This window comes from Dipteris shenzhenensis, chromosome 5 (assembly GCF_047967505.1).
Source record: "Dipteris shenzhenensis isolate YYH24624 ecotype China chromosome 5, Dip_SZ_1.0, whole genome shotgun sequence".
NCBI classification, from domain to species: Eukaryota; Viridiplantae; Streptophyta; class Polypodiopsida; order Gleicheniales; family Dipteridaceae; genus Dipteris; species Dipteris shenzhenensis.
Genome location: NC_141600.1, coordinates 49,131,214 through 49,155,691, shown reverse-complemented (window position 1 = coordinate 49,155,691; position 24,478 = coordinate 49,131,214). Strand labels below are relative to the sequence as shown.

Here is a 24,478-nt window from a genome sequence, read left to right as displayed (position 1 = left end):
ATTGAATGCCTACAAACGAAGCTGGAAGAAACTAAGAAAGATGAGCTCTCAAATCTGCTTGCCCGATTGCAATATGATATGAAGAAATGGCAAGGGGAGATGCCTTGCTACGGGCCTATATGAGGAGCCAGTATGTGCTACAACAATGTCATATCAGAGGGGCTGCTCTATCGATGCCGCCCTGCCCACGGACTTGTACGGGGCACCATGTGCCATGACTACCCATCACACCTGCTCCTGGTCATCACGACTCAAACCTGCTCCTTCGACGCTGCCTTGCCCCATGACGATTGTGTCACACCTGGGAGGTGTTACCCTGTCACACCGTATCATACCCGGGAGGTGTTAACCCTGCCACACCCGAGGGGTGTTCAACCAGTGGTGCTGACCTGCATACAACCTCAAACCTACGAGCAGACCTACAAACAATTTTTTCAAGCGCCAGCTAGGAAGGCCTATAAGAGACGCGCATTGCTCGTGGCCTGCAAGAGGCCCTGCTGCCTATTCTAGGCCCAAGAACCCTCTGTTCCAGGCCCATAAAATACCTACACCCCGACTGCTCCATTGTTCCGTTGTACCACAACGGGTCATTCGGACCTGCAACAAGAAAGTAAAAATCAGCATCAGCTCCTACACAATGGATATCTCACTAGACCAGAAAACAAGAGGTGAAAAGGAAAGAAAATATAGTGTCATATGGACTAAGGGAAGAAAGTGGAGGACACCAATGCCAAAGGATGCATATCATTAATCAAGGAAGTGTGTAAAATGCAAGATGTTGAGATTGAATGCCTACAAACGAAGCTGGAAGAAACTAAGAAAGATGAGCTCTCAAATCTGCTTGCCCGATTGCAATATGATATGAAGAAATGGCAAGGGGAGATGCAAAAGGAATGGACAAACCAATTATGTAAAATGCAGATGGAAGAGAGAGCAAAAAATACATAAAGGAGAGAAGGGAGAATGGATAGCACATGACGGTGTCTACCTCCCGGAACGGAGGTGGAGAATAACCTGAAGATGGCAGTATGGAATTGCAATTGCACCCTCTGGTCTGACCTGGGAGGTTTCTCAGAAACATACACCGGTAGAGACATGATCTTCTACACCAAGACACATGAGAGCCCAAAGAGAGGACTGCCCACACTGAGAGGCTATGATTGGGAGTCAGCCCATAGGAAGGAGATGAGGAGAGAGAGTGGGGTACGAGGGTTTGGAGGGGTGCCTGTCCTTTTCAGATCACACGAGATCACTCATATCTGTGGTACGGAGAGAGGAGCACGCTCGGCATATGTGGATATGAATCCAACTATCAGATACACGACCGATTTTCATCGCAATGTGCTATTTTCCCCCAGATACATCATCATATGCACATGAGGTCGCTATAGAGGGACACAGCCCATATGAGACGATACATAATGGCATCATTGAATTCTCCAGGCAAGGTGATATCCTACTTCTTGGTGACTTCAATGCACGCACAAGAGATAGACAAGTAGGTCTGCTGGGTTTTTCATCTGATTCTCTCATAGTGCCAGAACTAGATGCAGTAGAGCTTGGGATAGTGAGGCACTCAGCAGACACAACATTTGTGACAGCATACGGGCGACACCTACTTGATTTAGGGGCAGTTCATAATTTGATCATATATAATGGTCTCCAGAGATGGCCACCATCTGGCAAGCTCACTTGCTTCCCACATGGTGGGGGGAAGAGCACAGTGAAATATCTAGTGGGTCCTTTAGCCTTCGCCTCACGGATACATGATTTTATTGTGCCTCCCCCCCCACTCGGTGCTGACCAGGGTCCCTTAGTCTTCGCCTCATGGATACATGATTTTATTGTGCCTCCCCCCCCCACTCGGTCCTGACCACTCGTACCTAGCCTTTTGTTTATCAACTGCTCTGCTAGCTACTAGGAGGGTCCATCCCACACCCACTTAGGTCTAGGTCCACTTTGATCATGCCCTTGATCTTGTCTATGTGAGCCGATTAGCCCAGGAGCTCCCAGCTCACTACTTAGAGATGATGGAGATCTTTCCCATGCCTCGGACACCCTTGTCTCGTAGTATAGGATGCTACTATCAGGTCCTTCCCCATGACTCGATCTACACATGCCCTAGTTGGGAAGATGCCCCAAAATCCCTGGTATGATGACGATGCAGAGAGATGAGAGCTCACCTCACACATTAGCTAGCCCTGGGACATTTGGTGTCGCCTGAGGTGCAGTGGATCTCTCGATGACTGAACGTCATAAGAGGCGGGCTTTCCTAATGCATAGGATGGAAGAGGTGATCAATTCATTTCGCGGGGGAGACCCTACCATTGGATGGGGGCTTCTATCGGAGGGGAAGTCACCTATTCCCATCACAGATGCACCACTAGACATGTGCTTAATGCTTAGACCCACTACTTGTCATTTATTCACTGCATAGAATGTACGGGCAGAATGTACGGGCTGCACTCCATCGACTTCACAACCGGAGAGCACATGATCATGAGGGGCTACGAACTGAGCATTTCGCACACAGACAGGAGGTCTTGACTCCGATCCTAGCACAGATGTTCAACCATGCGGTATGCCACGACTTCCACCTGCTTGGAGCATTACCACCATTGTACCAATACACAAAGTAGGTGATCCCGTGGACACTGAGAACTACTGTACCCTCATGATTGGCCACACCTTGGCCAAGATCTATGATTCAGTTCTAGAGAGAGAGATCAATGGCCACACGGAGGCCCATGGGCAGAGGGCCCTAGGTCAGAGGGAGACTTTCGGAGACAACACTCCACCCTAGATCACATCTTTACCCTGAGGGCTATCATTGAGGAGGCGAGTTTGGGATGTTAAAAAGTCTACGCTCGCTTTGTAGACTTTCGAAAGGCCTTCGACACTATCCCACAATCTTGTAGGATCAGGAGGTTACAGGAGATGCAAATTCCAGAGATCTTGATTTGGGGAGTGATGAGCCTATATGAGTCTGTCAGAGGGAGACTCCCTACCCGAGGAGACCTATCAAATTGGGTTGAGAGCACGATCGGGGTGAAGCAGGGATGCCCCCTTTCACCGACCCTTTTCGGACTCTACATTGATGAGATCACATCCTTCATAGACCGCCTAGGAGGTGAGGGATCACTGCTTGCTGATTTGATGATACATATATTACTATATGCGGATGGCATAGTCCTCATATCATCTTCAGTATAGGGGCTATAGAGACACTTAGAGGCCCTGGAGGTGTTTTGCAAAGAGAGAGACCTGACAGCTAACCTTGGGAAAACCAAGATTATGATCTTCAACACAGCAGTACTTCGCCGATAGAGCTTCATTACCGAGGGGAGTCAGTGGAGATAGTGTAGTCCTACACATACGTGGGGGTAGTTTTCACAGGACCAGTCTTCACGATGACCCACTTAGCCAGAACATGACTCACGAGGATGGGGTACTCTAGCCTGACTAGACAGACAGTGCTTCCAGGCTCACTTCCAGGATCCACCAACGAAGGCTGGATTTTCGACACCCTAGTGAGGTTGGCGGCTATGTATGCAGCACCATTCTGGGGGTGTGACCTTCTAGCGACAGAGTGGACAAAATTTGAGAGGCTATAGGTTACCATGGGATCTAGGATGATTCGGAGTAAGACCTTATTCCCACATTAGATCATACAGGCAGAGTTCACTATGACACCACTTCAGATCGATGCTATCTTTCACAGAGTGATTTTTTTGCACAGAGTCTAGGAGCTACCCAGTTGGAGATTGCCGATGCTGGCACTTGAGTCATCTAGACGACTAGCAGAGAACGGGGGCAGCACATCATGGTATGCACTCGTTTTCGCTTAGTTTGCCAGACTTGGTATTCAGATGGACTAACTCTCCCCATTTCAGTATAGCAAGGATTTATCGCCAAAGTCGATCCCACGAGACGAGATGAACCGTATCATACGGTTAGACCTCCTCTAGCTTTATGTCTCGGACTTGGGGGGGGGGAACCAGGAGTTTCCCACCAAGATCCAGTTCTATCACGACCATTTCTTGAGAGTATCGGAGGATGGACTCATTATCAAGCCCCAGTACCTCTAGGATAGAGGTGTCTCACACGAATTGAGGATTGCTATGGGACAGATGCGAGTCTTGTCACATGAGCTGAGGATTGAGGAAGGGAGAGCTGTAGGCATACCCAGAGAGCAATGGACTTGTAGATTGTGCACGATGGGGGAGATCGAGACAGAGGAGTATTTTCTATGCGCGTGTCTAGCCTACTATGAGATCCAAGGACGATACCATTGCCTCCTTCAGGAGGGACTTGGCTTTGGTCCACTCTCATGATTGATCCATTTCCATAGGCCGCAAGGTCTCCTGAGGACATTAATCGAGGAGTGCCCTAGTAGTTGAGGCACAGATTGCGAGCATGCAATATGTAATCGAGGAGACTTCCAGATGGGTCGATGTGGCCGAACGGGAACTTGCGAAGGAAACCGTTTCTCTCATGGAGCAACAGCACAGAGCTAGTAAGGCTCTCAACATCATTCCCGTGGCATCCCATGCACTGAGGCTACACCGATGAGCGATGCGATTGCATTCGTGGCCACTACTTTGGGGGTAGCTGAGAGGCCTCTATCCAGGTTGTATTTACTTGCATGAAAAGTGGCGCACCCATCCCATAAGTATGTTTTAACACACTTGGGAGCGCATTTTTTGACGGTTGTGCATAACACTTGGGAAAAAACGGTGTATAATGTGTGATCGACCATGCATAGCATATCTGATGGGCACAATACTCTGCATGCACCTCGACCTAGGTGGTATTGAGTTTCATGCAATGTGGCGCGCCCATCCGATAAGTACTTGTTCGCATAACACACTTAGGGACGTGTTTATTTATGGATGTGCATCACCCTGAGACAAAAACGGTGTTTAATGCTTGAGCTAGGAATAAGTCTAGGTGGTAGAGCATACTAGCTAGAGAGCACCACTAGTCCAACATAAAGGGAGACATCGAGAGAGAAGACCACGACAAAAGTGGGTAAGTACAGGATGGGAGGGAGCACATGAGAGGGGGTGGAAACCATGAAAGCAAGGCAACAAAGATAAGGGAGTGAAAGGAGGCTAAGAAGGCGAACTCATAACCGAGAGCAGCCCCTTATCATACGATTCCATGACAAACAGGCACGACTTTCAGCTCTACGGCATAGGTCGGTCTTACGGGATCGGCCATTGATCTCCATGGATGAGGATCTAATCTCCCTACAGGTTGAGGAGAGGCGCACTCTGTTACAGCAACAGGATCAGGCCCGCAAGGATGGAAAGTGGGCGGTGGTTCGAGATGGACGACTTCTTAGAGGCCTCGTCGGGCACCCACCTCCCCCCCACATAGGGAGGCAGGGTCTATGAGACTTAGACCTCCGAGCCCCTATCTTGTACCATTTGGAACTGCAATGGTCATTGGTACCTTATGGCCAGAACTAAGGAACTTCTCAGAATCCTATACAGGTCATGACATAGTCTTTTATATAGAGACACAGAAGAGTCCAAAGCGCCCACTCGCAGTGGTCAGCGGGTACGCGTGGGAGTTGGCTTACAAAGATGAGACGAGAGGCACATGGGGAGTATGAGGGTTAGGAGGAATAGCAGTCCTTTGTAGGTCCACCCTTTTGGGAACCATCTCAGTAGAGCAGAGTAAGATAGACTCTAGATTTCTTTGGATCCAGATCCGACCCATGGACAGCCGGTATTTGTTCATTGTAGTATGCTACTTCCCTCCCGAGATCTCCCATTTTGCTCGAGATATCCGAGAGGAGGCTGAGACATCACCATATGCAGCTCTTTATCAATCCATTGTCGACTTCTCGAGCAACGGCGAGGAAGTCCTCCTAGTTGGGGACTTCTACGCAAGGACAAGTGCCCATCACGTTCCACTGCTCGACTTCAGGGATGATTCCATTCTACTGTCAGAGATTGACCTTGAAGGAGCAGGTATGATACGTGTTTCGGTTGACAGGCGGAGCCCGGGTCACATATTATGGATAGGCCTTATTAGATCTAGGCAGGATGCATGATCTCATTATCTATAATGGTCTTGATAGATGGCCCGCTTCAGGTGGTCTCACGCGCTTCCCACATGGAGGGGGCTCTAGCGTTGTTGATTACATCATGAGATTCCCTGCCTTCACATCTCGTATCACGGGTTTTATTGTCGCACCTCCTTCCCCCAGGGGCTGATCATACATACCTCTTCTTTAGCATCTCTACATCCCGCCTCATAGCATCTGTCACTCCACAGATTGCCTACACCATCTATCATGACATATGTTTCGACCGTGATCTTTCACCTATATACTCAGCCCATCTTTACATTCTTCTCACATATATTGACTTCATACCCCTACTAGAGGACCGTGCTACTTGATCACCCACTGACTACACGAGGCCGCCCTTCACGCTTTTCCTCACACCGCTCGCTCGACCTATCCACCACCACCTAGGACCGTACCTTGTAATAGTTGGTACGATAATGAGTACAAGGCTTTACGCCGTCAGCTCTCAGATTTGAAACAAAAAACAACCTTCTGAACAAACCGGAGACGCTACGCGAGTATCGTCGATTGGTACGCAAGAAGAAGCTGGATTTCGTTCGTTGGAACGAGGAGACTACTGAACATTGTGTTTAGTAACGACCCTAAGGACTTTTGGCAGAGATTTCCAGAGGGGAGGTCCCCCTCACCATTCACAGACGCTCATATCTAGTATAACTATACATGCATGCTCTACGATATCCTAAATTAGCCAGTTCCTGACCTCTCACATATATCCGGCCCTACCTCCTGCACACTCTTCAATAAGGGGGAGTGAAGGATGCGGTAATGAAAGTTCATAATGGCCGAGCAAAAGATCATGAGGGACTATGCACTAAATTCCTTACATATCGAATTAATCTCCTAGCCCCGCCGATCTTAGCAAAGCTTTTTAATGAAGCTGTTTGTTTGGGGTTTCCACGCACCTAGATTGTTAACACTATCTTACCCATCCACAAGGCAGTGAGCCCGGATAACTACAGGACCATTATGATCGGACATGTCATGTCCAAGATTTATGCATCAATGCTTGATTCTGAGGTCAGTCGATTCGCAGAATGCCGGGGACTTAGAGTAGCCGAACAGGTTCGATTCCGACGCGATCATGGGACCATGGATCACATTCTCAGAATCAGGTGTATCATCGAGGAGGCGAGGGATCGAAAGCAGAGGGTATATTGGTGCTTTGTGGATTTTCGTAAGGCCTTTGATACGGTTCCGAGAGCCCGCCTCCTCCAACGCCTACATAATTTGGGGTATGACCAGGAGATCATTTGGGCCGTCATGGCACTTAACGAGAGAGTCTCAGGTAGAGTCCGGGCAAGGTTGGGGTGGACAGATGAGATCATGAGCACTATTGGGATCAAACAAGGGTGTCCTTTATCACCCACCCTGTTTGGTCTCTACATTGATGAGCTTGAGACAGTTATGCAGACACTGGGGGAAGATGGATGCTCTCTAGCTGGCACGTTGATCTCGATATTGCTATATGGCACTTTTGTCCTCATCAGCAGAGGGCCTCTAGAGACACCTTGATGCACTACAGTCCTTCCGTGAGTCCCATGATTTGAAGGTCAACCTTGGTAAGCTGTTTGTCCCTCACCAGATCATTCAGGCTGAGTTTGGGTCGTCCCCACTATAGCTGGATGTAGTATTTCAGGTTATCACCTACCTATATTGGGTCAGGGGGTACGGGGATTGCACTTCTGGGCGCAGTAGGTTACCATGGCTAGTATTGTTCTCTTCTATGGCACTATCAGCACAGCAGTTGACCAGAGATGCTGGTATGCACGCACAGAGAGATGGTTTAAGCGATTGGGATTCCACATGGATAGACTCCCTCCCTTCTGTGTGTATAGCATTGACGTGCCGTTCTCTCCTCTCCTGTCACACGAGGTCAACTAGGTCATCTGCGAGGATCTTTTACAGCTACACACATTCCAGACCTAGTTGGGACTGAGCGAGCTTCGAGTGAAGCTCAGCTTCTATAGGGATCATTGTTTACATATCACAGAGGAGGGTTTTATTGACCCACCAGGATATACGGAGATCCACTTACCTCCCTCACTGAGGATCTCTATTGGGTAGTTTCGGGTCTCTTCACATAGACTATGCATTGAGAGGGGCAGGGCAGAGGGTCTAACGGGGGAGAGGCGCATATGCACACTATGTGACATACAAGAGGTCGAGTCGTAGGAGCATTTCATTTTCAAGTGCCGAGTTTACTATGAGATCTGAGGACGCTTCTACTGCCTTTTCAGAGACAGTTCTGGGGTGTTGTCCGAATTTCTCTCCTATCCAGATCAGAGATGCTTGGCAACTTTCATCCATGAGGTAGTCAGACACCATGAGCGTCTACTTCGATTATGGAGACAGAAGCAGACCTTCTCCTTAGTAGACCCTTCTCAGAGCTCGATCACGGAGTTCTTCCAGCTAGAGCATGTGGATCTCTGTACTACGAGGCTCCGACATGATCGGGATCTAGAGCCAACGACACGACAGCTCAGACAGAGGGTTGACGGACATATTACACTTAGGGATATCCCTTCTCTGTTTCGAGTCGGGGCTCGTTTTAGGTGCAGAGCTATGACCAGGAGACGACAAGGGCCACGCCTGCGAGCAACACTCTATTGCCAACTTCATGCTTCCACTGTCTCATCACCTGGATGATCTGATGATTATGATGATGAGGATGATGCATCATCATGATACTAAAGCGTAGTCTTAGCACTAGCTTTTTGCATTATGCATTGGTATGGATGCTTGTTTAGTAGCTCCCCCTCACAGTTTGTTTGTATCAGGATTCTCATAGTCTCATAGACCCATCGGTCTTCCGAAGACTTTAATAAACTCTCTCTCTCTCTCTCTCTCTCTCTCTCTCCCCCCCCACCAGCCGCTCACCTCACCTTTGCTCAGATTTGTACTCTCATAGCAGGAGGCAGAGTCGATGGACAGGATTTCCAGTATTATTTTGGTTCTCAGACTCCGTGACACCTGGACTTGTATCTTTGCATTGGCATATCGTACTCATCCCCCCATATTGCACCCAGGGGCGGTTTCCTTGCATCTAGTTTACTTTGTATTTAGGCTCAGATTTGACATTATGTACTTTCACTTGCATTGTATTGCGTATGATATTCGACGATGCCTCTTCTTTGTGGCACGTTGATTTTGTGCTATCTTGTATGCAGAGTTCTTGATGTCCCATGGGCCCATTTTGGCCTTTAGTGGACAATAATACACTTTCTTTCTCTCTCTCTATTTGGATCTCTAAGGAACTCACCTTAACTCAGCTCAAGCATAGGAGTGTCGAGCTCACCAAAATGAAGGATGCACGTGAAGCTGGAAAATGGGCTGTGTATCGAGATGGAACAACACTAATGAGAGATTGGTGTGATATAATAATCGAGCTGAGATGCGATGTGCACCCCTCTGGCTTATCCAGATGTTGTAAGTCTTTTTGACATTTTGTACTTTGTCCCATAGACCCGTGAGGTCTCTTGCGGACGTTAATCTCTCTCTCTCTCTCTGACTTCCCCACCTAGCTACTCTCCCGCGGAGGTTGCCCCAGCCTTAGGAAGTTGCGTGCCGCCAAGCCTCTACAGATTGTGATGTGCCAGCAGCCCTAACTCTAGCAAGTCATGCTGCCAAGCCTCAGCTCCAAGGCGGACATGGTCCGATCGCATTTTCCCTAGGAAGCTCCAAGTTTTGCCGTTTTCAACTCACAACAAGTAGCTCTCGGAGCAGCAGGTCCAGTTGGGATTAGCTTCGGGTTGCAGCAGCTTCCTTTTTGTTTCTCTCATCCTGAGTCAGGCTGACCCTGTGCAATCTAGGTTTGCTTTGCTGACTCAGCTAGGAGAGGCTTTGGAAAAAATGTGTTTTATCTGTGGGAGATGGCAACTAAGGATTAACCATATCTAAGGACTCTCTCTCCAGAATTATGGTTGGAGCTCAGACTTATTGTTGCAGCTCTCAGGAAGAAAGTGAAGGAGATGGAGAACAATGGCAAGCAAGACATCATACAGGAAGTACTACAGATACACATGGAAGCAACACCTGCACCACAGTTGGTAACCAAAGTCTAGGACATGGTCACCAATGAGGTCAAATCGATCAAAGAGGAAATATCAGCCACAATGGACAACAAAATTGACAAAAGTGAAGTATATGCAGAGGTACAAGAGCAGGAAAAAAGGGCTGCTAATGCTCGATGTCTACGCATTGGAGGACTGCCTAAAGATTGGCATGAAAGGAGCCTGGCAGAAAAAAATGATAACTTCATAGCAGCAACCCCTCAGCTTGAGTGGGACTTAAAGGACATAACCATTGTGGCTCCAATCGGGACACAAGCCAATGTGGTGCTCAATGACAGGAAAGCAAGAATCAAGATTCTCATGCAAACAAATAAGTTGAGAGGTACCAAGGTATGGATATCAGAGGAGCTCACCCCAATTCAGCTCAAGATGAAGTCCACAGAGTTGAATAAAGTGAAGGATGCTCACAAAGAAGGGAAATGGGTTGTCTACAGAGATGGAGAAGCAATTATCAAAGACTTTAAATCCAAACCCACAAGGACTCTTAGTCTTAAGTGATGTAACACAGGCTGATTACCTAGTACAATGCAGCTAATCTCTATAATAACTTAGGGAGTGGTAGATGCACTTCCAAGAGACTCTCAGTCTATAACTGATGTTTTGGTGTGCACCCTTTTTTATGTGTGCGGTTTGTCTCATAGTCCTGCGAGGGCTTTTGAAGACGTTAATATATCTTTCTTTCTTTCTCTTGAGTTGCCCTCGCTGTTAGTTTTTTGTTTTTGAAGAGCAATCGTTTTTGTAGCTGGGAATAGGTACGGGCCACGGCTTAATTGAGCCCTTGATGTCTATTCATTGACAATGATCAATGAATCATGACTACAGCATAAGAGTGAACCTAATGATTGCTTGATGTTTTTAAATGGGTAATAAGCAAAGATTCATGGCTGCAATGCAAGAATTAGATTATGTTTTTGAGAATGTAATAGGCTGCACTATTTGAATTTTGCCGAAAGGTCTTCTTAAGGAACTAAATATTGCATTAAAGATAGTCTGAATTCAGCATAAAGAATTTCAACTCAATTGTATTCTTATGTGGTTATTTTACAGATCCATGAGATATTGACAACTGGAACATTATCAAAGTTGGAGCACTTTAAAAATGATGAACAGGTTGGTTATTTCCTTTTAAGCCTTCTGTCATCATGAATGTCATGACATGTAAAGATCTGATTTGCACAATTAATATCTTTAATCTATAGGTCAGTAAAGTGGGAGCCATTGTCGAGGGCAACACTTCCTTTTTTCCCCTTTGGAGTGGGTTGGATGGCTCTGCAGATGCTAGAATCAGGGTGGCTTGGATAACACTCTTTTAAATATGATGCAGCTACAAACACTCATCCTTTTCTCTTCTATTTGGGGCGTTGGTCCGGCCACTGCTCAAAAGCTTTTTGAAAAAGGCTACAAAAGCTTGGATGATCTGAAAGATGAACCTTCCCTCACAGCATCTCAGAGAGTGGGGTTAAGGTTTTACAATGACATAAAAGCAAAGATTCCTCGGGATGAGGTACTATGCTAAAGCTTTTACACTGTTGACTCAGTACATTTCAGCTGCATTGAAATTTTCAGGGTTAGACAAATGTCTTCATGCATTTTGTGAAAGGTCCAATATGATAAATTGTTTATTCTTATTGTTTGGTTTGGAGATCCAATAGAGGGTTTGTGATAAATAGTATGTTTCTTTTTGTCCTTTTTTTAAGGTCCAGAAGATGGAGACCTTTGTGAAACAGGCTGCGGAATGCATACAACCTGGTGTAAGTAGTGTTTAATATGGGGGCTGAAAGTACGGGAGGCATGTGAAAATGATTTTGTCTTCTTTGTTTAACTCTACGGACCTTGCGGTTGAAATTGAGAATGCATTGTGGGCAACAGCCATAAATAGATATAAAATGCATGCCTGTCCGTAATCTTTTAGAATAATATGTAAATTTCATACTGTTTTCTTCTGTCAAAGATGGTGGTTGTTTGTGGAGGATCATATCGCAGAGGGAAATCTTATTGTGGCGACATGGACTTTGTGATTACACATCCTGATGGGCAAGGGTAAGATTCCAATTTGTTCCTGGCTTCATTCTAAATGTGACGAAAAGCATACCTTTGAAGGTCAACTGGTGTGCCTTGTGTTTCGCATAGTGCATGTGTGCCATATTTTTTTTTCGTAGGGGGGTTCTTGGGAAAGCACTGTTAACTTCACGATTAACTTATTTTGCACTATTCTACAGTCATAAAGGTTTCCTGCTCAAATTAGTAGCAACGCTGAAGGATATGGACTTTTTGACAGAGGATTTGCTGGTTTCCTCAGATAGCTTACAGGTATTGAATATAACATTTTTCATTATATACCTTTTATTATTGAGTAAATCTACTACATCGATCTAAACAAAAGTGAAATTACAACAGCCAGCACATAGTTTGGCCAAATCCATTGATTAGGGAAAGCTAAAGAGTTTTTGTAGTCGACACTGAAGAAGAGAGGCTGGTGGCTTGAAATAATTGGCACAGTTCTGCTAAGGAAAAACAGATTTGCTGCTCTAAGGTATGTAGGGAAAGGTTCCCCTGGTCTATTCTATTCTTGACAGCTGCTGTAGCATTCCCACAATCTTCTTGAGTGTGTGTGAATGAGGATCTAGAGCATCCCACAATCTTCTTGAGTGTGTGGGGGTCACAGTGGCCCTGGTTAGACGCAAAGCTACGACCAGGAGACGTACCAGGACTGCACCCTTGGGGGGGCGACAACGCTCTATTGCTGACCTCATGCCTCCACTTCCACAGCCTCATCCATCCTGATGTCTTGCTGCTGCTGCTGCTGCTGATGATGATGGTTATTAACTACGGCCCACAATATGGGGGTGATAACTTAACTTAGCACACTCTCCTGCAGTCAAAGTGTGAAGGAATTCTGAGAATTCGGCGGATGTTAGCTCTCGCAAGTGCTAGCATCTCCCGCATCTGAACAACATAGTGCGTGGCGCTAGGCACTTTCTGAGGTATTCCTACTGTGGCTGGATTTCTATAACCATAGTTCAGCTCGAACGGACTCATTCTTGTAGAGGAATGTTTTCAATCATTGTAGGCAAATTCTATAGCGGCAACCACTTGTCCCATGTATGTTGCCTCAATGAAACATATGTTCTAAGCATATCCTCTAAAGTCTGGTTGACTATTTGCATCTAACCATCCGTTTCAGGATGATCCCCACTACTCATTACCAAATCAGTCCTTAGTGCATCAAACACTGCAATCCAAAAATGACTGGTAATTTTAACGTCTCTTGACACTATGGATCTAGGTACCAATGCTTGGCTGAACAATGTAAAACCTCACCTGAATTTCTATTGTACCTGCTAATGACAGGATCATGCCAAAAGAATGGACAGCAATTTGAAGAACATGCACTCAATCTTAATTGGAGAGAGGAATTGGACTATAATCTGAACCAGTTTCTTAGAAGTATATCTTTCTTTGATGAAAGTTTAACAGCCCGTGCAGAAACTAGGTTTATTCAATCCTTGTTAGGGCTGGAATGGTAAAAAGTAGAACTATTCTTTGTCTGAATACACTTCCTTTAGTCAATTTGAACTAGAAAGAAAGAAAGAAAGAAATTTTATTAGAGTCTTCGGAAGACCGATGGGTCTATGAGACTGAAAGAAAACCTGATACAAATCACAGTAAGGGTGGAGCTACTGAAACGAGCATCATCACCCGTGCTGAATCCTAAGTCTGATCATACATAATCAAATACATTTTGATGTAACAATGAAAAGAAAAGGATTGGAGTGGAGCGGAATCCTCCGTATGTCATGTCGCCCTGGCTGGTGCATAGCCGGTGATGGGACGTTGACGCCTATCTAGGGGTGCCGTGCGTTGCATTAAGATTGCCCCAATTGAGGTACCACTCGCATCCGTACATACAGCAAATAACTCTTTGTCCATATTTGGAAGTGTCAAATACTAGTGCAGTGACCAATGTTCTCTTAAGCTCCTCAAAAGCTACTTGGTGAACCTGTGAACCTCTCCCCACTCATACAAGAAATAATTCTTTAACAAATCTATTGGTGGAGAAGCAAGACATGCAAAAATCTTAATGAATATGCGATAATAACTACACATCCCTCAGAAGGATCTCAATTCATGTATATTTTTGGGTATTAGCCTTTCAATTATGGCCTTGACCTTTTTAGGGTCAACCCGAATTCCCTCAGCCGACACAATGTGTCCCAAATACTCTATTTCTGTCTTGAAGAACTCACTCTTCTTGGTATTTAGGAACAACCGATCCTTCCTTAGGAGCTCCAACACCTTAGCAAGGTGATCCTTTGGTCTGCTGGACGAGGCTCGATGCAAGACCAGAGCCACCGTGACTCCTGTGGGACGTATCCCGGGTCTAAACAATGACGGGAGGTCCCCCATAGTGATCTGTGTGTCCCCTCGATGTCTTGTGTGTCGTGCTGCGATCGTCGGGTCGGGGTCTCCGTCACGTCTGCGGCTAGAGATTGGACGATCAATGTCACTCGATGGGAAGAACTCTGTGATCCTGCTTTGAGAGGTGTCTGATGATGTGGCCAAGCCCCGTCGCTTGAGTAAGTACTCTCTGTGTCGGACCCCCCTCGTGAATGAAGGCCGCGAGGCATCTCTAATCTGGGTAGGCGAGGAATCTGGAAAGGAGTCCGGAGCCGTCTTTGAAGAGGCAGTGGTGGCGACCTCGGATCTCGTAGTACACTGGGCACCTGAAAATAAAATGCTCCTCCGACTCAACCTCCTGACAGTCGCACAATATGCATAAGCGATGCTCCCTAGGAATCCCCTCTGCTCTGCCGCTATCTATGTGGAGGCGGTGTGCTGATACCTGAATTTGTCCGATGGAGATCCGTAGTGAGTGAGGCATATGAAGCTCAGTGTACCCCGGTGGTGTGATGAATCCCTCCTCCGAAATACGAAGACAGTAATCTCTGTAGAAACTCAGCTTCACTGGAAGCTCCCTCGGCTCCAACCAGGTCCTAAAGGTGTGTAGCTGCAGGAGATCCTCTCGAATGACCTGGTTGGTGTGTGGCCCAATCGGGATGGTGGGTGGGAGTACCGGAGGGGCATCTAAACTGTACTGAAAAGGAGGTATCCTATCGATGTGGAACCCTAGTCTCCCAAACCATCTGTGAGTCCGTGCATACCAGCATCGCTCGTCTCCCTCTGCTGCCAACCTCATGGAGGAATCGAGAGCCAACCATTGTCTCCCTGATGTGTAGTCCCCATATGATCTAACCCGGTGTAGATATGTGATGGTCTGAAAGGCTGCATCTAGATGGGGTGGAGAAGCACCAAACTCGGCCTGAATGATGTGATGTGGTACAAACGGTTTCCCTCGGATCCGTGAGAGCATGAGGATGTGTAGGCGCTCCACCCGTGTCCACTCTATCTATGACATGTCAGGCCCCCAACAAGGGCTGCCATACATACCCCGGCTGGTCGGACCAAGGAGTCGAAGAGAAGAGCCTTGGTCTGAGGGTCATGGAAGTGGGAGTGGAAGCATTGTCTCTCTAGCCGAGCCAGTGAGGTGTATCCCCTGCTCAGTCTGTCCTGCATCGCTGGTCTCATCGTGAAGATCGGGCCGGAGAAGATGACCCCCAAGTAAGTGTATGAGGATACGATCTCAACTGGTGACCCACCGAAAGTAAAAGTAAACTGCTTCCATTGCATGTTTACTCGAGAGGTGTTAAAGATCATGACCTTGGTCTTGCCAAGATTGACCTCCAAATCATGGGATAAACAAAAAGCCTGCAGTGCATGCAGGTGTCGTTGGAGTCCCTCGGGTGTGGACGACAAGAGTTCCACGTCATCTGCATAAAGAAGAATCCTGATGATGATCCCGGCAAGTGAGCAACCTGTCCCTCCGAACGCCCCCATGAAAGTCTCAAGCTCATCGATGTAGAGGGCCAAACAGGGTCGGTGATAAGGGACAAACCCTGTTTGACCCCTATGGTACTCAGAATCTCATCTGTCCAACCTGCGCCTATCCAAACTCAGCCTGAGACTCTCTCATACAGTGCCATGACTGCTCAGATGATCTCCTGATCAAATCCCAGTGTCTGTAGGCGTGTGATGAGACGAGCTCGAGGTACTGTGTCAAAGGCTTTGCGAAAATCCACAAAGAAGCAATATACCCTCTCCTTCCGTGATCTGGCCTCCTCAATGACACTCCTGAGTGTGAGTATGTGATCCATAGTCCCATGGTCTTGCCTGAAACCGGCCTGACCCTCTGCTCTGAGCCCTCTCATCTTTGCGAATAGGCTACAGAATGTCTCTAGTACTGAGTCAACTTTGCTGCAGCAAAGAAAAGCCTTCAAAGCAAGTGAAAATATGTGCTGAACAGCAGGAGAATGACATGCAATTGCGTTGACCATTGGAGAGCTCCGAACTGAGAACAGCTGGCTGGAGACGGTCTCAACAACAGACAACCAGCCGCAAGATGGCCAAAACAGGAGGTGGCTTGCTTAAAAACAGGTCAAAATGGCTGCAAACACCTCCGAAAATAGGTCGCACATGTCCAAAACAAATCCAAGATCTTGCAAAAGGTGGCAATCAGTTCAGGAAAGGTGGCAGCAGGATGACTGGCCATGACAAAATTGCTTCATGAGGCTTGGAGAGTTGCGGACAGGTGTGCGGGAGGAGTGGGCAGATCTTGGGGAGGCTAGAGCAACCTGCTGTGATACCAAATGATGGAGATGGGGGTGGAGAACAAAGCATGAAGAGAGAAAAACATGCATATCTACGAACTATATTTGCAAAATGAGAGACTACAAGGGATGTCAACATTACAAAATCCTAGGGCAGCTCAAACTAGGGTTAAAACCCACATACGCACTCAACCACTAAGCAAGCCTTAGATGAGGATAAAATTGCCCCTAACCCTTCTAATTAATTATTGCATTAGCACTGCCTTAATATACCAATATTTCCAACATGAACATTGGCACTGCCTTAATATACCAATATTCCAACATGAACAAGGGTATGGAATCCGTGACTTAGGGTAAGTGGGCAGTCTGCATTTTTTTTTCCCCGAAAAAACAGTGCTAATTATATTACTTCGAGAACAAGATACAAAAGGGTCAGCTTGTAGCTGACGGGCTGCGTTCACAAATCGGACACAGCCCTAAAAGGTAACAGAATAAATCATACTCTCACGGAGGGATAGGACGAGTGTGAATGAACAGCCATCGGGGTGGTGAGTAGTGCCACCGAAGGCCCTGCGAGGTCTGCTCGAAGAAGAGGCCCTGTGTGTCCCAAGCCCGGAGGAAGCGTCTCCGCTTCTCCTGACCGGCCCGGGAGTCTCCCTGAATCTGGTCCCACTGGCCTCTGAGGGTATGAATAATCTCGCTCCAAATCTCCGTCATGATCTGGGTAGTCGATAAGGAGGTGCCACCGAGGATCTGCGCGCAGCGCGAGGTCCAGATGTGCCACCCTGCAATGCTGCTAATAATCTCCTAGACTGGCTGCCTCTCCCGAACTCCTGTATCAGCCTCTGCTAGGTGCTGCGGGATACCCTCGAGCGGCCCCCACGTCCCCTGTGTGATAAGGAAAGTGGGGTCCTGCTGGCATGCCTCGAATAAGTGATGAAGACCAGGTGCGGTGCTGCACCAACAGAACGCGCCCCAAGTGATCAATCCTAGCTCTGGTGCTGCGCGAGTAAGAATCCCGAAAGTCCACCTCCACACTTCCTGGGCGCGAGTGCAGCTCCACAGGCAGTGTTTTGGTGACTCCTCATCCGCATGGCAAATCTGGCAGCATCCGTCCTGGCCTATCTGCCGCAGCCAGCTCCCCACAGGAAGACCTTTGTGGGCAAGAAGCCACAGGAAGTATGAGATCTTCCGCGGCTGCCAGCTCTCCCACAAGGCCTTCCAGAATGCCTGCAAAAAGAACCTGGAAATACCCTGTGCATACCAGCTGGGTCGCTGGGTGGGGGGGCGGCTCTGCATCCTCCCAAGCACGCGCCTGCCCAGAGTCGTGCTGTAGGCGAAGAAAGAAGTCGGCCCCTGTCCTGTCACAATCTCTGGCCACCACCACTCTCCTGGATCCCAATCAAGCTCTGACAGGGCCCGCCCCTCCCAGAGCCAGAGACGCCAAAGCTGCATCTGGTCCGGCTCGATGCTAGGATCGGTACGCCAGACCTTCAAGGGGTGGTGCCTATGATTGTGGAGTTCCTATGATTTAGGAGCTACCTCCTTTGATGTAGGAGAGGTGCCATTGATTTAGGCTACCCTCTCTCCATTTCTATAAAAGAGGGACTTCCCTCTCACAATGAACAGAACACCCATTGCTATATCTCATGTGTTCTCACTCACCTCCATGATGAAGCTCTCCTCTCTTCCCAAGTTCCAACACTTGTGCCATCAGCATGTGCATTGCAAAGCAAGGAGGTATGCCCTTGGGTGCTCCCAAATGACAGCTTTTGATTCTTGCTGTTCATAGCCATTTAAGCTGCTATTTTCATTAGAATACTTCTCAACATCCTTTAGTATTTGCAGCTGCAGTCACTTGACAACGACCATAGTTTTGTCCTGCATCCAAAAGCATCATCCATGGCTCTAAAGCATGGTTTGGCTGCATGCTAGGGAGTGGCATAACATGGCTAGACTGCATTACAAGCATTGGCCTGACTACATTCTCCCCAGATGTTGGGTTTCTACTGTTATAGGCTTGCATAGCCTTTGGCATCACTCCCCTCGGCATCATAGCTCCAACAACAGGCTGCTCTATGGCATTTGTATCTTGACATTTAGCATAGGACATTGCTGTCAAATCTAACAGCTGAATATGTAAGGTACAACCACCATCATATATATCCCGGCCATGCAAGGTATTTCATGCTTGCAGTGCACTAGCCTGTGAGGCAAAATGCATTATAGCTTACAGTCCACCTGAAACTTGATGCATAATAATCTTCTCAATAAGCCCAAAAGGCAAAAATACCCGATGCAACACATCTAATGTAATGGGGTACAACATGTTGTGGATGGTAATCAAAAGGATTCCATGCAGCTGTGAATCATCCCCACTTTGAAGGTGCCCTAAACTTTTTGCGTGCTGCATAAAGCCCTGCATAAGCTGTCCAAAACTAGAGGTATAGCATCCCATGTTCCCTTTATACGCATATGGCTATCCCATGGTGTGCATTAAACCTTCGTGGCTGTCCCACTATGCCAAATACATGCACATGTGCTCAATTTCTGCTTGTCTCAAAGCTGAAAAAGTAATGGAGACTCGAATGTCCATGGAGAAGGCTCGAGAAAGAGGTCGATGAAGAGGCTTCAAAATGGAGCCTGAATGGGCTGTGGAAGGCCTTGAGAAGAGGCTGCAAAAATTGACTTTCTTGCCCTTTGCTTTCTTCTTCTTCTTTTTTTTTTTTTTTGGGAGGGGGTTTCCCTTAATCGCCTAAGGACAGTTAGTACACTAACCTAGGATACTTAAGTCACCTTGTTAATTTAACCTAACCCGAGCTCACGTACTAAACCATAGTTAACTAATCCACTAATCTAACCCAGCTAACTAACCTCGACCTAGTCTAACTCAAGTTAACCTAATCTAAGGTTCTTGGATAAGCTGAATTGGGCGGAGGTGACGGTGCCACCATGGCAAGGTGTTTCGACGGGGTGGCGATACTGATTGCCGGTCAGGCCTTGATGGCTGAGGCGATGGCAAAGCGGTAGTTCGGAGGCATCGAAGTGCCAGTTGCAGACAGCCAGGACTACCAGTCGAGCAGGTCTCTAGTGGGTAAAAGATCGGGTTGACGGTCTATTGGCAAAGGTGTCAGATGCGTCACGGTCACGGGGTCACGAAAAGCAAAGGCGTTAGAAAACCAGAGCAGTTGCAAGACGAGACGGGTTCCCTGCTGGAAATGACGGGCGGCGAACGGCTACTTGCGCGCAACGAACGGGCTACCTGTGCTCAGTGGGCAGCAAACGGGACTACTTGTTGACGGTTGACGGGCGACAGTTAACAGGCCTACGGCCTGAAGGCGTGAGAGATGCAGGCCTTAGCGATGCTTGGGTAGCAAGAGGGCTCGCTGGAGCTTGTAGTTGCCTGTTGAATAGGCCCGGACATGCCTTGCAACATATACCCAAAGTTCTGCGTTCATGGCTAGGAAAGGGTCGTCGATGGAACTCTATAGCTGATGCTGATTGCAGATACTCTATCGATCAAATATTGGTGTAGCAACTATAAGAATCCGAGATTTCGAGTGAAGGGTGTTGGAGATATCATAGGTATTGGTGTGTAGTACTAGTCTATGTGTGTGAGTCTTGTGTGTGTGCCACGTGTCATCATGGGACCTATCCCATATGCACTAGGTGCTATCGTGTGAGTGAGTAGCCTACATAAGGCTTGTACTTCACTTGTCTTGTCATACTTGATGAATGAATGAAAGCCTTCTTCATGTCTTCATTTGAGCATTATTTCCTCACACCCTCTCTTCTCTCTCTCTCTCTCTCTCTCTCTCTCTCTCCTTTCACTATGTTTCTAACATGGTATCAGAGCCACCTTCCATAGCCACCCTTACCCTAACCCTAATTCGTCACTCTAGCTCAAGCTCCATTTCTCTCTTGCAACTGCCTCAATTCCACCTCCTTCTCTTGCAGTCCTTTGCACTCCTACCTGCCCACCTAGAACCTCCACAGTCGCTTCCATAGCTGCCTCTTCTTTGTGTCCATTTCTGCCTGTCTAACCTGTCCATAGCCTTGCTGGTTGGCTGCTCCTACAAGCGGCGCCTACACGTGTGGAGGTTTAGGCAGCTTTGGCGCTCTGTTAGCTAGCTGGTCGGCACATTCTTCAAGGCGCGCGTGCATGTGTGGAGCTCTACATCGCCGAACTCAAGGTCTCGGTGTTGCTGGTGCATATCCGCCTTCAACATAGTCATTTTTGAGGTGTTTCAAGACTTCCAGCACATCCAAATCAACCGATTCTTTCCTTGAAGACTTGCTGCAGCACCTCGGTGTACTTTGGACAGCCGGTTTTGCATTTCGGAGCTGTTATCATCCATTTGTTACAGCCGCTCTCACATGTGGGAGTTTCATTGCATTCCGGAGCATTTGCTGCAGCCGCCTCACAATTTCGGAGTTTCTTTGCTGCTGTTTGGACCATATTCCAGCTGACTTGCTTATTTGAAGGCTGTTGTTGCAATTCGAAGTATTTTTGGAGCTATCCTACTTCATTTTGAGGCTGCTGCCCGCCTTCACGCAGTTCTCTTCAATCATGACTTTTTTGTCTTCAAGTTCTATTCTTGTTAAGAAGTTTAAGGGGGAGGGTTTTCCCACATGGCAAACCAAGATGCAATTGCTGCTTATGCGTGAAGGAGTTTGGGATGTTGTTGAGGATGACCAGGTTGAGCTACTTGATCAACAACACCAAAAGATTTGGAAGCAGCAGAATTCTAAGGCCATTGCCCTCATTGGTCTTTCCTTGGCTGACTCTCTCATCCATCATGTGGATTTCAAGTCAACAGCTAAGCAGATTTGGAGTCGCCTCGATATCTTCTTTGGTAATAAAATCACCAACTCTAAAGTCTTTCTGAAGCTCAAATTTTATGATCTAAAAATGGAAGAGAGTGATGAGTTGAATGATTATCTAGCTCGGTTGGTAATGATGGAATATAGACGAACACTAGTCTTCAGTTTTCTTATGCTTTTGATCCGCAAATAGATGGGCAACCGCAGGAGGCTAATTCCACAGTGTTGGATTTGCTTAAATGCTATGTTTCGGAGCACCAGTCACAGTGGGAGAAATTTTTACCATTAGTTGAGTATGCATATAATAACGCGGTACATTCTTCTACGTGTAAAGCTCCATTTGAGATAGTGGAAGGCAGCAATAAGATTCCACCCATCTTGCAAACAAAAGGTAAAAATTTTTAGGCTAATAATTATGTGGAAAGCTTGGATATAGCTAATTAGAAGGTAAAGCAAGCACTTCAGCGGTCATAAGATAAGTAAAAGCGGGCAGCAGACAAACACCGTCATGAAGTTGATATTAAAGAAGGTGATTATGTCTTGCTGTGTTTTTAGAAGGCAAGGCTGATACACGGGGTCGTACTCGGCTTTTTCCTAAGTTGAGCATGAGCTATTATGGGCCTTTTAAGCTAACTAAGAGAATCAATGATGTAGCAGTCCGGTTACTGTTTGGAGGATTCACAATGCTTTCCATGTGAGTCTTCTCAAGCCTTTTCAAGGTGATGTGATTGAGGATCTGCCTTGGGAGACGCAGTCAGAGATAGAAGAATTAGGCAAAATTCTTGTACCCGAGAAGATTCTAGCACACAAGGAAAGGAAGGTAAAAGGTAAAGTTACTTGACGCTACTTGGTGAAATTTTTGAATTCTTCATAATTGCATGCGAAGTGATTGGACGACGAGGAACTGGCAGATACTTCTCAGGTGTTGCAGCTCTACCTTGACGATTTCTAGTTGGAGCCAACTTTATTTGGCACTTGTATAGATTCAGAAGAGCGACAAGTGTTTGGAGCATTGTCCGATGCTCAAGGGGGGGGTAGCACCTATACTCCTTCTAGACAGACATGCTCAAGTATCTAGAGATCGCTTGATGTTACAGTATGTCTTCACCCGAGGTAGTGGTTGCTGACAATATTTCTTCCACGGGGCCTCTCCATGATTGGTGTACTAGTCACTTGGTTATGATGCATCTGATGTGCAATGCTATATGTATTTGTTATCCATGGCTCTACAAATATGTATACATTGTTGGTTGATCTGTTGGTAGCATGGTTGGCTGTCCTTTCAAATTTGGATGGTCTGTTGGTTTCGGATATGGTTGATCTATTGGCGGCATTGTTGGCTGCCCTTTCAGGTTTGGTTGGTTTGCTGGTTGGCTATCCTTTCAGGCTTGGTTGATCTGTTGGCGGCATTATTGGCTGCCCTTTCAGATTTGGTTGGTCTGCTGGTTGGCTATCCTTTCAAGCTTGGTTGATAAGTTGGCGGCATTGTTGGCTGTCTTTTCAGATTTTGGCATTTACTTTTGTAATTGTTGTTTTGTTTGCAGGCAATCGCAATGTTTGCCTTCGTTCAAGAGAGGGGTATGTCATAAGGACGTGAATTTGTGGGAATTTTGATTTGTGACTCACGTAATTTACATGTGACTGCCTAGGGCCTCTGGGGCACGGAAGTTTGGCCACATGTGTGAGACTTCGGGAATTGAAATTTCTACGGGACCCTTGTAGTTTGTGAATTTGTAGGCCAATTACTAGGCAATTAATTCCTAGAACCAGCGTGTGTCAAAGAGGGGCAAAAGAGTGGTGTAATTAAAATTTTGCTATTTTTAGTGCAGGACTTCTAAAACAATAGAGGACACCTGTTTGGCATGCAAGAGGTCAAATTCAGGCCAGAAAGAGAGAGAAAGTAAATCACAAATTTTTCCTAGAGAGTGTATGGAGCAGGGCAACCTGTTTTCTGATTGAGTTTTGGTCTTCTAGTGTTGTTGGTTACCTCCAGGAGGTAGGGAGACTTGCTTGAAGGCTGTTGTCGCTGTTGGAAGCTGAGCAGGAAGTGAAGCGAATTCTCTATAGGCTTTGTTGTTTTCCAGGCTCCAGAAGTCCTACAAACTCTTCTACAGGCTGATTTTGCTGATTTTCGGGATCTAGGAGGAGAGGCCTGGAAAAGGCCTCAAAATCAGCAAACAGCTGACAGAAATCAGCCAGAAAATAGTTCGCCCCACTTTCTAGTGCTAGTCTGCAGCCCGAGAAGCAGCAAGAAGGGTTGGTGGGGCGACCTGTTTTGAAGCTGTCTTTGGGCTGCGCCAGTGTTGAATCATCTGTTCTTTGCTGGATGCAGGGTTTTCAAGTTCAAACGACTTGATTCATGTGGATTCTGGGTAGGGGAAGGCTAGTTTTTTATTGCTTTTGCTGTTTCCAAACTGGTGGTTGGTTGGTTATTGCGTTTGGTATTGTTTCCAGGCAGAGGAAGGCTCATTCATGCTGTTGGGCAATGGCCGGGGTGAGTACTGATAAGTAAAACTAACAAGTAACCAGCCTACAGTGTTACAATAACAATGCAACAAAAGTATAACCAAAGGATTGGGAGCTAGAGTGCCCCTGCACCAAGACAAAGACAAGATTGGCCCCAAACCTTGCCGTCCCATTCGGTATTTCTTCAATTAAGTGAGAGAGTCAGAATTCCAGGCTACATAAAGGATACATTCCTTCTTACATCTGGATATTCCAGATCCCATTGGGCATCCACGTACCTTGTATAGCCGTTACTATTCAGTGCTCTCACCACTCCTGGCAGTAGGTCTCTATCTTTAATCCACGAA

The 24,478-nt window shown here is 46.9% G+C and overlaps 1 protein-coding gene across 4 annotated transcripts in view; it reads left to right on the top strand.

Annotated features, from left to right (window-relative positions):
* The window catches only part of LOC147902129 (DNA polymerase lambda-like), a 122,694-nt gene that overhangs the window by 46,461 nt on the left and 51,755 nt on the right, over positions 1-24,478 (top strand). For all 4 annotated transcript variants that reach the window (XM_087375253.1, XM_087375252.1, XM_087375254.1 and 1 more), the window contains 5 exons: positions 11,221-11,283; positions 11,498-11,677; positions 11,871-11,924; positions 12,125-12,213; positions 12,393-12,483. In XM_087375253.1, the coding sequence (XP_087231379.1) occupies positions 11,221-11,283; positions 11,498-11,677; positions 11,871-11,924; positions 12,125-12,213; positions 12,393-12,483 (477 nt within the window). The remainder of the gene's footprint in view (positions 1-11,220; positions 11,284-11,497; positions 11,678-11,870; positions 11,925-12,124; positions 12,214-12,392; positions 12,484-24,478) is intronic.